This window comes from Apteryx mantelli, chromosome Z, assembly GCF_036417845.1.
Source record: "Apteryx mantelli isolate bAptMan1 chromosome Z, bAptMan1.hap1, whole genome shotgun sequence".
In the NCBI taxonomy this organism is placed as follows: domain Eukaryota; kingdom Metazoa; phylum Chordata; class Aves; order Apterygiformes; family Apterygidae; genus Apteryx; species Apteryx mantelli.
The window spans coordinates 63,936,827-63,949,529 of record NC_090020.1 but is presented as its reverse complement, the minus strand read 5'-3'; the positions used below and the strand labels follow the sequence as shown (position 1 = coordinate 63,949,529).

At 36.1% G+C, this 12,703-nt stretch overlaps 1 protein-coding gene across 1 annotated transcript in view; it reads left to right on the top strand.

Annotated features, from left to right (window-relative positions):
• The window catches only part of CWC27 (CWC27 spliceosome associated cyclophilin), a 114,638-nt gene that overhangs the window by 84,486 nt on the left and 17,449 nt on the right, over window positions 1-12,703 (top strand). The window contains exons 12-13 of the mRNA XM_067316187.1: window positions 7,307-7,416; window positions 10,544-10,647. Coding sequence (XP_067172288.1) covers window positions 7,307-7,416; window positions 10,544-10,647 — 214 coding nt within the window. The remainder of the gene's footprint in view (window positions 1-7,306; window positions 7,417-10,543; window positions 10,648-12,703) is intronic.

Below are 12,703 nucleotides of genomic sequence, written 5' to 3'. Positions count from 1 at the left end.
CTTCTGTAATTTTGTAGTTAAACGCTGACTTCAGTTGAAATGTTCCCAGTTTAAGTGTGAGGAAAATAAACCATTCTGTATTTTTTTTTTAATCAGTCTCTTCCTTTCTGGTTTAAAGACTTCTGAATCTCCTCCTTAGTTCCAGACTATCATTGGAAACCATGTCTCAAACACAGTGTTTTAGGTTAGATTACACCATCAGGCTTGGCATCAGTTACCCCTTAAAGGAATACTTCAGGAAAACAGAATAGCAGAATCTATCTGAAAGAAAATAAATTACTAAAATGCTAAAGTTTTTGTCACAGTGAGATGAAGGATCTCTTGGCAGCAACTCAAACTAGCTGAGGTAAGCAGCAACATACTTAGAAATTCTGTTAAAAGTAGGATTAAGTGTATTTTCAATAGGAAAGGTTGTTTTTTCACCTTCCCTGAGGAGATGATGTAAAAAGAAACTTGTTCAAACGAAGGAAAAAAATCTTTCCTTGCCTGAGGCTACTTACAATTCATGAGGAGATGCCTCTAGGGCAAAAGTGTGCAAGGTCCCTGTAACTGATTTAAACTAGCATCTTCAGCATCCTGCAGTACTTAAAAAAGATATATCTTTGTTATTTCCATGCTGTGCATCTGTGCAATGCCGCTTTCTCATTTTGTTTATCTGAATAAATCCTTAGAGATTCAGGTGTTTTGGAGCCTGAATATTTTAATACAGATGTAATGATCTTATACTTTTGCTGGATCAACAAGCTGAATGTGGGTTAACTGAGCTTGATGTGAAGATTGAGTCCATCATACAGTGCTGTAGGGTTTTGTTTTGTTTTGTTTTGTTTTTTCAACTTATTTGCAAAAGATCTGGAGAGAACGGGAGGTGCTGCCTGGCAGATAGGAAGTAGTAGCCACCTAAACTGTGTTTGCATTTTTAAAGTGTTCTTCCTTTACATGGTTATCTATTCCACATGTTTTGTTTTGTGTGTTAGTTGTCTGGGTTTGTTCATGTAGACGCAAAGTAGTTTTATCAAATTATTTGCTACTTAATAAAGCTGAATGAGTTATTTATATTAAAAAGTAGACAGTACTTGTGGTTTTGAAATTACCTTATTGTATGGAGTTTTCAAAAGTTTTGAAATGTGTTAGAAACTGATTGACTTAGAGGCTCTTGAAAATCCCTCCTGTTGTATTCCTTGCTTTTAATGTGGAGTAATAGGTTGTAAGACCTCATGGAGAAATACAAGCATGTCTTTAAGTGATTTTAATGAAAGGTGCAGAAATATGATGCATACAAGTGCATAACTGTTTTGGTTGACTCACTCTGAAGTTAGTTCAGGAGGGTCTGATTATCTTTCATTTGATTTATAAAAAGGCAGAGAGAGTAAAGTGCAGGACTGGAAAAACCCTGGCAGGAGAGACCCAAGGAACAATAATCTTAAGAGAAAGCTTAAACTGAAATTCAAATTATTTGTGTTAGCAGTAAGTGACAACTAAGTGTGATAAAAATACACAGGCACCGTACTTATGGGAATTTAATCTATTTGTATGAGAATTACATTTGAGCTACTGGAGTAAAATCTTAGTCAAAGATGATGTATGACTAAGGATCACATCTTCTGTAATGTCAGCATATGTGTATTGTTTGGATCACAGTCTTTAAATGTTTATGGGCAGGTTGAGACTTGCATTTGCATAAGTTTTCAAGAACACTCAGGTCGTTTTTGTCTTTAAAATGTCACAGTTATACTCCTTATCGTAAAGTAGTTGAGATTCTTTTCAAAGCCTCCCCTTAGGCAAATATCTCCTGAAAAGTTGTTTTCCATAGGAAAGTTGGTAGTTTTGTAGCTCAAATTGTTTATCTAAAGGCTAAACATTAGTGAAACAAGGCAGATGTTGTTTCCACTAGTCAACAAGTTTGATTGGATACACTCGTTTACGCAAAAACCATGGTGTTTGTCTTCACAAGGGTTTGGTCTTGAATTAAGAAATTTTTTTTATTTTATTGGTAGAAAAGGCTGAGAAAATAGGGGGAAAGATGGAGCTGAGCCATTATGATTTGTAGTTTTATACTGTACTTCATTATTCTTTTCAGTTCATCCTGTATTATGACGCATGAGATTTTATGGCAGATTTTATTTTATTCATGCAGCTGTTTAATCATTCATAAATTTCTGTGTATATGCTTTTATCTTTTTTTGGCCATTCTAGAAGATTTTTTTCTTTCCTTATCTTGCTATTGCTGTTAATCCTCTATTTAGTTTCTGTTATATCCAGTATGTCAACTGGAAAACAGGGCAGGGGGGACAGCTCTGTGTGGTATTGTGAATATTCTATTAAAATGTTTTCCCAGTTATTCTTTAAATACATACATGTAATGTATTTATTTATCCTAATTGATAAGAGAGTTTATTTATAAAATTATATAAACAATATATATTTGATATATAAATACTACAAATTTATTTCCTCTTATTCTGACATGCTGTGTTTATGAACTTTATAGAAAGCGTTAAAAAAACTGAGAGAAAATTTCTGATACTAAGGTAAATTTTTCTCTGTATAGTTGTAAGCAGTCATCCAAAAAAACTGATAAAGGATTTGATTTAAATTTATACTTCAGCAGGCTGTATATACTGAAATCTGTTGCACCTTCTTCCCCCATAAATATTTACTTTTTCATCTTTTGGAATGGACTTCTGAACAGTTGTTTCTCAGGCAGAAAGGAGGATTTATTCTTCTGTTCATTATTAGGAATAACAATCTTGTAGATATCTGTAAATATGTTTCAAGTATACTAAACCAATATGTGAAATGTCTTTAATACCATTCAAGAAGAAGAAAATGTGAAAGGAAGGTGTTGATCAATTTTCAAATTTATTTAAAATATTAATTTATCACAGTAGTGGATATTCTGTGAAAAAGAAACTGTTGAAGATAAATGAGAGTAGCCGTTGGCTAGTACACATGTACTTTGTTACTACAGAGTCCTTTCCTGATTGACAAGATGGAATAGTAAATAGTTAATAGTAAAAAAAAATGTTGGTACTAAATGAAGAAGTGATTGAGATTGCAACAAAGAGTGGAGTATTGGTGACAGGTAGAAAACCAGATCTTCGAATACAAAGTATGTTTGTCATTTAATTCCATAGCATCTTAATAGTACTTTACATAACACTTTTAATCCTGGATCTGCCAGAGCAGGTTGACTGTTCCATCTTATTTGTTCCTCTGGCTTTCTACCACTCTTTACTGCTCATTAGGGTCGGTCTTGTTTAATCCTATGTAGGGAACAGCCTCTCTCAACAAAGAGCCAGAGGATGGAAACAGTTGTTATCTTTTTCTTCCATTTCCTTCTCTTCTGACAGAGGCCTCCCTTGGAGGAGTAAGGCATATTCATAAGTATTCTTAATTCTGTAGCACAAAGGTCTTGAGTGCTAAAATCTGTTGATCACACCAAAGGACTCGTCACCTATTATTCCTCCAGCGTTATCTGGACTAGTTACACAGCATACATGAAAGGAACAGCCCCCATTCTTCAGTCCTTGTATCTTGGCAGATGTGCCCATCTCCATACTGCTTCTGAGATATAGGAGTCTTCCAGATGTTGTTTTGCCACTGAGGTGCCGTTTCCAAGCATTCAGAAGGATCAAGCTCTTATTGCCTGTAAGGACAATCATGTTTGCTGGAAAGAAAAGAAAGTTCCCCAGAAAACTGAGACTAAACTTTCCAAAAACTTGGTATGCATTCTTGGAAATTCATCAGCTGATCATGGATGAAATCATGGGCTCTGCTAAGATGCTCAGGAGGAAATACTGTCTTCCCTCAAAAAAACAGAAAGATACAGAAACTGCCAAGATGTGCAAGAGTTTTAAATTCTTATATTTTCCCTTTTATTTCCCCACCCATTATTTCTGGCAGATACTGCAGCTTGAGTGGGGGGAAAAAGTCATGATTTGGGACCATGATCAAAAAGTAGTAGATCACTTGGACAAGAGTTGGCTTTTAAAAGCCCCCTTGTTTTGCCTTTGAGACTGCCAGCTGTGTTCACTCTTTGATAGATCTTACTTCTTCACCACTTTGCCCTGTGTAGATTTGAGGAAGTAATTACAGCTCTGTCCCATATCCTCCTAACTTCTTGGCCCTAACTGACAGTTCATGCCAGCCTGTCCATCCAAAGCTTATGGGCTGGTTTGGATTATTTATTCCTTAGATCACTTCCTTTCATTTGGCAGGAAGTAACTGCTTTGATAGTCATGTGACCCATAATTTGATGGAAGGAACTACTCGGTAACCATGGGAGAGTATTGTTTCTATTGCCCTCCTTCCATATAGGACAGCTGTGATGGACAGTTTGCTCCTGGAATAGAAGTTTACATGGATGACCTAGGAGCTTAGGATTACCTGTCACCATAGGAGAAGAAACTATAAATCAGTGTCCCAGAACCCAGAAGTGTTGTGAAATGCCTGAAGAGTACTCTGCTCTGCCCTTTCAGGGTCATCATGTACACACAGTGATGGACATTGCCAGCATGATGCTCCTCCTCAACAGGTCAGATGGTCTGAAGTCCTCACTACTCTGCAAAGCAGCAACAAACTGTGACAGAAACTTGAATCACCTGGTAGTAGTTTGCTTGTTATGCACTCTGCATACCTCTGTAGGTGATTGGCCTCTCAGCTAAATCATAAATGGGAGATCTGCTCTAATATTCTCAAGACTGTTTTCCAGGATCATGAATGCCCTAGGTTAGATTTGTTCACCTCAGGTGCCATCAAAAACAAAGTTTTGGCTCTCATGCCAGTTCCTTGCTTAGAGGTCAGGATGACATGCATTTACCTTTTTACACATCCCCCTACCAGATCCCTTTGATTCCAAGAGTGTTGGTCAGTGTAAAGTAAAGGAGGTGCTGATGGTGCCATTTATCCCTGTCTAACAAGACAGTTCTGGTCTCACCCTCTATTTCATGTGTAACCTAGGAAACTCTTCCTTCCTCATCCTGTCTCACTTGTAATCTAAATTAATATCACTGTTTTTCTAATCTTTCCATGTTATTCAGAATTAACATTAGGAATTAATTTCTGTATTAGTTTTAGGAGATATCCAAGCCCATGATATATCTCACCTAGGAAGATATATATCTCAATTTTAATTTCCTTATAGTATTATTTCATAGCTAAATAATTACTTTGTTCTTTCTGCTGCCTTTTCTAAGTTAAAGATGGAGAAAAATAATAAAATCTGGACATTATATATTGGGGAGAAACTTTAAAACACTAAATCCCAACTTTTAAAATCCTAACTTGTCCCTTTAAAGTAAAGATAGATTTCATTAACATACTTTGAAAATCATTTTGCTCTTATTTTAATGAGTTACTTTTTTGTGGTCAGCCACAATGACTCTAAATTAAGAAACTGATTGTTTTAAATACACCCTTTAATTCGCAGAGCATTCATAAAGTATCTAGTATGATTTTAAATCACACCATGCAGCTGAATGTTGACATAATTTAAATGTCATAGCAGTAGTTAATTCCAGATAAGGTCTCAAAATAAATTTCACAAAATTCTGCGATGAAAGTATTAATGTTTTCCTTCTCACTGTGGCAGTTCCAACAAATTCCCTAATCCCAAATCCCTAAAAATCCATTTTCCTATAAAATAGATTCTTCAACTGTCTTTTAAAAAAGTACTTTGTACAAAAGCATGCACTGTCCATTCTCTTACCCAAATCATTATGTTTTCAGTTATTAATGGTGCCTTATTAATTGACTAGTGACAATTTATGTCACTTCTATAGCATGTTTGATTTTATATCACTTGAATATAAAGTGCTATAAAATGAATCATGCAAGTCTTGAAAACATAGACCAGATGACATTAATACACAGATTTTCAAAAGGAAACAAAAGATTCCAATTTCCTCTAGGAACAGTGCTCAATACCGGAGGCTGTACCAGCTCTGAAGTAAGAAGAAGAAGAAGAAGAAGAAGAAGAAGAAGAAGCCAGTATCTCAGTATGGCACTGGCTTTATGACTTGGTTGATAACATTTCATTATTCCTCCTTAGATCCTCTCCCATAGAGGTTCTGTTTAGACTGACATTACCCAGCTTGTTTTCTACTTTATTGCTCCAAAGTATAGTACTCTGTGCTCATCCTTACTCAACCATCTGCACCAATTTAATTTCAAACCACTGCTCCAGTTCATGAAGATCTTTTTAATTTTAGTTTTGTTCTCCAGTCTGTTTGTATCCCTTGGTTTCTCTTGCTTTGATATTGCCTTCAAAGTTAATAGAGGTACATTATATTGTATTTTTCAAGTGATTCTTGAAAATACCAATAATATTGGACCTGAGACAGACTCCTGGGGATCCCCACTTGTTTTTTTTTCTTTTTGCTTAGACTGTGAACCTTTATTAACTGCTCTCAAAGTATGTTTTCCCAACCATTTATGCACTCACTCTACAGTAGTTTTAATCAAGGACATGTTTCTGGAGGTTGCTTATGAGAAGGTCATGTGCGAGTGTGTCAAACACCTGAAGTCAAGATAGATGACATCTGTCACTTCATCTGTGTGGGAATTATCCTGTTATAGGAGATATAGCTATAAGACAACAAATTTTGCTATCGCAAATGGGTGTGTATTCACCATATGAAGTTGAATATGAAAGAAAAAAGAATCAATTATCGTGAGCACCAGCAAGGAGCCCTTTCTCAGTAGAATCCAGAAGATATCTTCACATAACTCTATATTCACACAGCAGGTATTTTTCTGCTTCATGAAATCTCCTTTTCAAGATTTTGCACTTAGTAATCTTTGTGTATGCACACAAAGATATTTCTTCTGCGAAAGTAAAGTTTTATAAATAGCACCCTTCCCATGCTGTAGTAATGTAATAGTTTTCAGAGGCAACATAGGGTAAAAGAAATGTTTCTTTAAAATCAACTGTAATTAATGTCATTTTAAAGGGGCAAACTAATTTGGCTGTTCAAGAAAGGTGATCAGAAATTAAGGTAAATTTGTTAAAAGAATTTCAGTAGTTCTCAATTCGGATCTTAACATCAGAGTTTTTATTTCTGTTACCCTGCTTTCACTGGCTCTATAGCAAAATAAAATTGACACACGAATTTTTGGACTTGCTGACTACCCAATACCTTTTTTTTGAAAGTAGCAAATCTTTCTACTTGCTGAGAACGCAATACATCTGAAAGATTTTAAGGAAGTGTTTTGCCTGGTATTTCAGAAATCACACAGACTCTTCAAAATGATATTAAATCATAAAACCCAATTTAATTTGTTTAACAAAATGTGTTTCCTTATTCAGAGGAGGAACCTGCTCCAAATAGTATTGTTGAAGAATACCTTCAGGAGAAGAGAAGATACGAAGACAAGCGGAAGCAGCAGCCAAAGAAAGGGGTCTCTCGTGAAGATCAGGTAAGAGTTTGACAAACTAAGGAGGAAAAAAAGACTCAGAGTTCTGAAAAGTTTTATTATTCATTTGTATAAAAATTTAAAAATCTTACATGTTTCCTATGTTTCATTTTATATAAAATGAAGAATCTTGTTATAATTTCATATATAAATAGGGGGGAGGGGTGATACATGCTCTTTGATCCCATTTGTATTACTCAGGTACACAAGTAAGTGACCTTTTATGCTCTAAGTTTCCTGACCAAAACCTATCAGTTTTTATATGTGAAAGTGCCATCAGTTTAGTCACTAAAACTGAAAAGGAAAAGCTGCCCATGCAGAGCTATTCTTGATTACATTTACCAGGAGTCTGCTTTTCTGTACAGTGCTTTCCTTGGCTCTGCAGCTTTCTGTAAGATAACATTGGGACAGAAGTTTGCATGCTTGCTGAAAAAGCTGTATATTTTACATTTCAACTTATATTTTAAAGAGATTAAATTCATCCCTACCTTTGGGTGTTATGAAATCAACAAAAAATAGCTTCTAACTGCACTGTAGAAAAACTTTTAAAATATAATTAAATTTATATTGCAAAGTCAGTTTGAATGTAGGTAGACTTTAGTGCGCAAATATAAGCAAAGGTAAGTTTGATATAAATATTTGTTTTTTCTAAAATTGCAAAGTTTGGACCTATTAAATATATGAAACTGCTTGGGAAGTGGAAAATAGCATTAATCTAAAATCTGATGCATATGTTTATAAGAACATGTCAGTTCAGCAATGAAGATGTTCATATTCAACTGCTTAGACTGAAAGAGTTTGGAAACTTGAGGCTTAATAACTTCAAAGGAGGGGTTGACAAACCTTTATACGTGTAGCAAGCTGATTTAGCTCTAAACTAAGAAGTTTTTGGAAACTTTGTAAATTCGAAAACCCATTAACTTTGAATCAAAGGGTACTAAGCCTCTGTTGGCAAATTAGATCAGGGACTTAAAACACCTTACTGTGAATTTACATCAACCCTGTCCTGGGTATCACAGGAACACAGGACGAGATGACAGGAATATATTTTTTAGTAGATGATAATTTTATTTATATGGCCCGGCTAGGAACTATTCAGCAGTAATTAATCTAGTTCTTCGTAATCCATTTCACTTGTGAAGGGCCTCTTTTAGCCTCACATCTCTCCTACCGGGTCCTACAACACAATACTATTTTCCTCCCTCTGTACAAGAGTTAAAGAGGGGAGGAGAGGTACATGTCTCCTTAGAATTCCAGACACTGGAAGTCCTAACCTTACAATATTACCAGCATGAATTTATAAAGAAATGTGATCTTCATGATGGCATCTGAGCACACCCTGTACAAACACCTACTAAGATATTCCAAAGTTATTTCTATAGTCTAGTCAATATACAGGAGTGTGGCACCAGACAAAAATAGACGAGACGTGGAATGTGGCTTTGGTTGGTCAGAATTTTATGTAAAAGAGGTTAGTTTGTTCTCATCTGATGGCTTAGGCAAAGATTGCCATCTCAGATGTTAGAAGTATGGGGTTTGTCTGCAATAGTATGAAAAACTATAGAACTTGTAGGATATGCAGGCTCAAAATATTCCTGAAATTTTTCTCTCCCCCATCTTAAACAGAAGATTAAACAGGAAATAAAAAGAATAAATGCAAAAAATCTCCAAAACCCACTACTGGCAGTGCTAAAATATGTTTTTAAAGAATTCAAAAGCCAGAAAACCCCTAAAGTTAAGATTGCTCCCAGAAGGAAATTTGACTCCAGTGAACACTTCTGGTATTTCCTATTTCTGTTTTCTATTCTTGTTTGATTTTTATTCTTTTAAATTTGAAAAACTTGACCAAACAAAACTAAACAGCTATACAAAGGTGTTTTACAACATAGGTGGCCAACCTATCACCTACAGATCAAATGTAGTCTGCCACATAAATTCAGACAAGCACCTATTCCCTGACACTTTCCTTTCCAGGAACATCTCAAATATCAGCAAAAAAACAAGCTGTGGGCTGTGCAAATTATTCTTGCAGTCTACCCTTTTTTGGAAGAGCCCTGTGACCCCTTTCCCATCACAAGACTTAAGCATATAATTCCCATGTAATCTAAATCTCTTCTCAGGTGATCAGGAGAAACAAGCCATACTTCATGATCCTCAGGTGGCACCTGAGATGCAGTGAGCTTTGCTCTAGCTGGAAGACTAGGCAATGTTATTCACAGAATAAAATACCAGATCCACATCGCTATGAGCTTGGTGTGCGCAGCATAAGAACCTGTATGTGTAGAATTAGTTTAAGTGGTTCCTTCTGTTCAAGACAAAGGCTTTGGATTTTTTTTAATGTCAATATAGAATTTAAAAGATCAGCAATATAAAGTATATAAATATCAACCAACCTAGCTCTTCCAAGCTTGAATCATCTGTAATTTATGCAATGGATTGCTTTACTAGAAGAAAATGACAGGCTCAAACAGTAAAATTTGTTGTCAGTGATCAGTGTTGTTTTATCAGCTATTTTGTTCTGTAAATATAGCAATAAGTAATTGCTCCTTAAATATGTATTTTGATCTCAGCAGATGGCCATACAGGCACTCATGGACACAAAAATTGTTTCCACTGTGCTGAAGATTTCTTGTATTCCATTAAAATGCATATACATAAGATTTGTTAATATACTAACAATACAAGCTCTCTAAAGAGTGGGGTTTTTGCTGGAGAATTAGTAATTTTCTTCTGCAGCTGAATGTTCCAGGAAGAACCAGGAACCAGGAGTATGTAGGAGAATGTGTAGACAAATATGCTTTTGCATATCTAGCCAGTACAGTTTAAAAAATCAATCCCATTTTTTAGTCGCTGTATCTGAGCTGAAGGTTCCTATACCCGCAGTTGACATGCTGTACCTGATCATGTATGTGATTAATTTAAATCTTTTTCAACCAGTATGTATATCTCTCTCTGTCTGTCTGTCTCTGTCAAAACCATTTCTCTGAAGTAGAACTGATCAGAGAAGATTTCTCTTCCATCTCCTTTTACTATTTCTCAAAGTAATACTGGTTTAAAGGTGTTGTGCACACCTGTTGTTGTTAGGAAAAAAAAAAAAAAAACTTCGCTAAAACCATGTATTTAATTTCAGACGCTAGCACTCTTAGACCGATTTAAATCAAAGTTAACCCAAGCAATTGAAGAAACTCCTGAAAATGAGGCTTCTGAACCTGAAGGAGAAAATGATGAAGGATGGTGAGTTTTGGGGGGATTTTGATTTTTGTTTGTTACGGTTCGTCAGTTTGAGGAAAAGTAACACTCGTAAGTTTTCATTTGTTTTGCAAACCAGGGTTGTCTTTCAGTTTAGTCAATCCTTTTTTTTCTTTTTTAATCTATTTACTACCATTTCACTTGTTAGTTGCACATTTAGTTACTTGTTTCTTTGCCTTACTCTTCCTTCAGGGCATCATTATGAGTAAACAAGGTTGCATGTTTTCTGTGCCAATCACCTCCAGCAGAAAATAAGCTGTAAGAGGAGTTAACAGCATCCCCTGCCTTAAAAATTATTCTTTTACTTCTGTTTCCATATCACTATGTGCTTCTGAAATCCTACTGCACTAACATAGTCTTGAACTTAAGGAATAGCAAAATCACCAAATGTGAAGAAATGGATGCAGCAGGAGTCAGCTAAAACATACTATTAGTATTCTGGAAAATAAGGAGAGAGAGTAGAAGATGTGTTGCTGTGTGTAGTCCCAAGTCATACTAAAACTCCATATTGGGGATGGGAATTGTTTTATGATTGTTGATTGAGATAACGATAGACTCACATTAAGTAGGAAGTGACTCCTTAAGAAATGATGATGCACTGGAATTAAGAAAGGCACTATAAAAATTACAGCCTCGACAGCTCCCAGTCAAGGAAGCAGCCTATACCGTGTTTTTGGATGTTAATCCTCCATCAGAAGAACCCACCTTTTGTAGGGGAGGGGAAAAATCAACATGATTTGGAGTGCGATCTTGAAGCCCTTCACTGGAAGCTATTAGATAATAATATGTGCAAAAAAATATTAGAAAAAGCAAAAAAAACCCACAGCAAAGATGTTTTGTAAGGACTTGTCATTTTTAGTAAGACAAGCAATATAGTTGGTCTAATAAAATGTACTATCTCTGACTACAACTTTTTCTTTAGCTATATCTTTAAACTAATAGATCTATAACAAACCTACTGCTAAAACAGAAACTTTAACAAAGCTCTTGGCAAGTGTTTTAAGACAACAGATATTTCTATATCTCAGATAACTTAAGTAAGCAAAAATTACTCTCATCATCTTCCTAAAGACTCCCTTCTTGTGAGAGGGAAGCCTGCTCCCAGGTTTCCAGTATATTCTACCTGCCCTCAAATCCCCAAACTAGCAAACTAGTAACTAGACCTTAAAAAAAAAAAAAAAAAAGAATTACAGTGATGAAAAACACAAAAAGATTCTAAAATACATTAGAGTCTTTTTAAATAGAATATAAGTGGTATAACTCAATGTTGATTAAGTGAAAACTGTAAGATAACCATGTAAGATGTATTTTTTTCTCAGATGAGAAGCCATTTAACGTTTGTAGGAGGTACAGATTGTCTGAATAAGTTTCTTGTACTGTCATTCCACAAATGAAAAAGATGTGCATGTTGAAGTGAGAAAAGACATAAAAAAAGAGTAGGAGGAAATATATATGATAATATAAGATATAAGAATATATAAGATAATATATGCAAGAAAAAAATGTTATTGACTGATGGGCGAGTGAGGAGTTAACAGGACTGAAGTTTGTCAACTGATATGCAAAAGAACTGATAGCACCAGAGCTGAAGTGCGCAAAGCTGCTGAACAGAGGAGTTAACAGGACTGAAGAAGTCTGCCAACCGATATGCGCAAGGACTGATACGCGCAAGGCTGCGGAACGGCAGCATGAACAAGACTGAAGAGGTCTGCCGCCTGGGATCTGCACGGACCCCCGCGGAGGGGAGAAGCAATACGGAGGTGTTGGGGTCTTGCCTCGCCAGCAGGGTCCTCCCGAGCAGACAAACAGACAGTCCTGTGACTGCGAAACTCGCAAAAGTCAGCAAAAGCAGTGTTTGCCCAGAGCCCCAGCCGTACAAAAAGAGACTTGGCAGCTAGGAGAGTTTGAGCAGGGACGGGAACGTGACCTGATCATCCTCTCCAGCTGGACCGTGAGTATTTCCCCCCCCCCCCCCCCTTTTCCTGGGACGCTGGGTTAAGGTAACTCCTCGAGGTTGAGAGCCCTCTCACTAGGAGAGTGA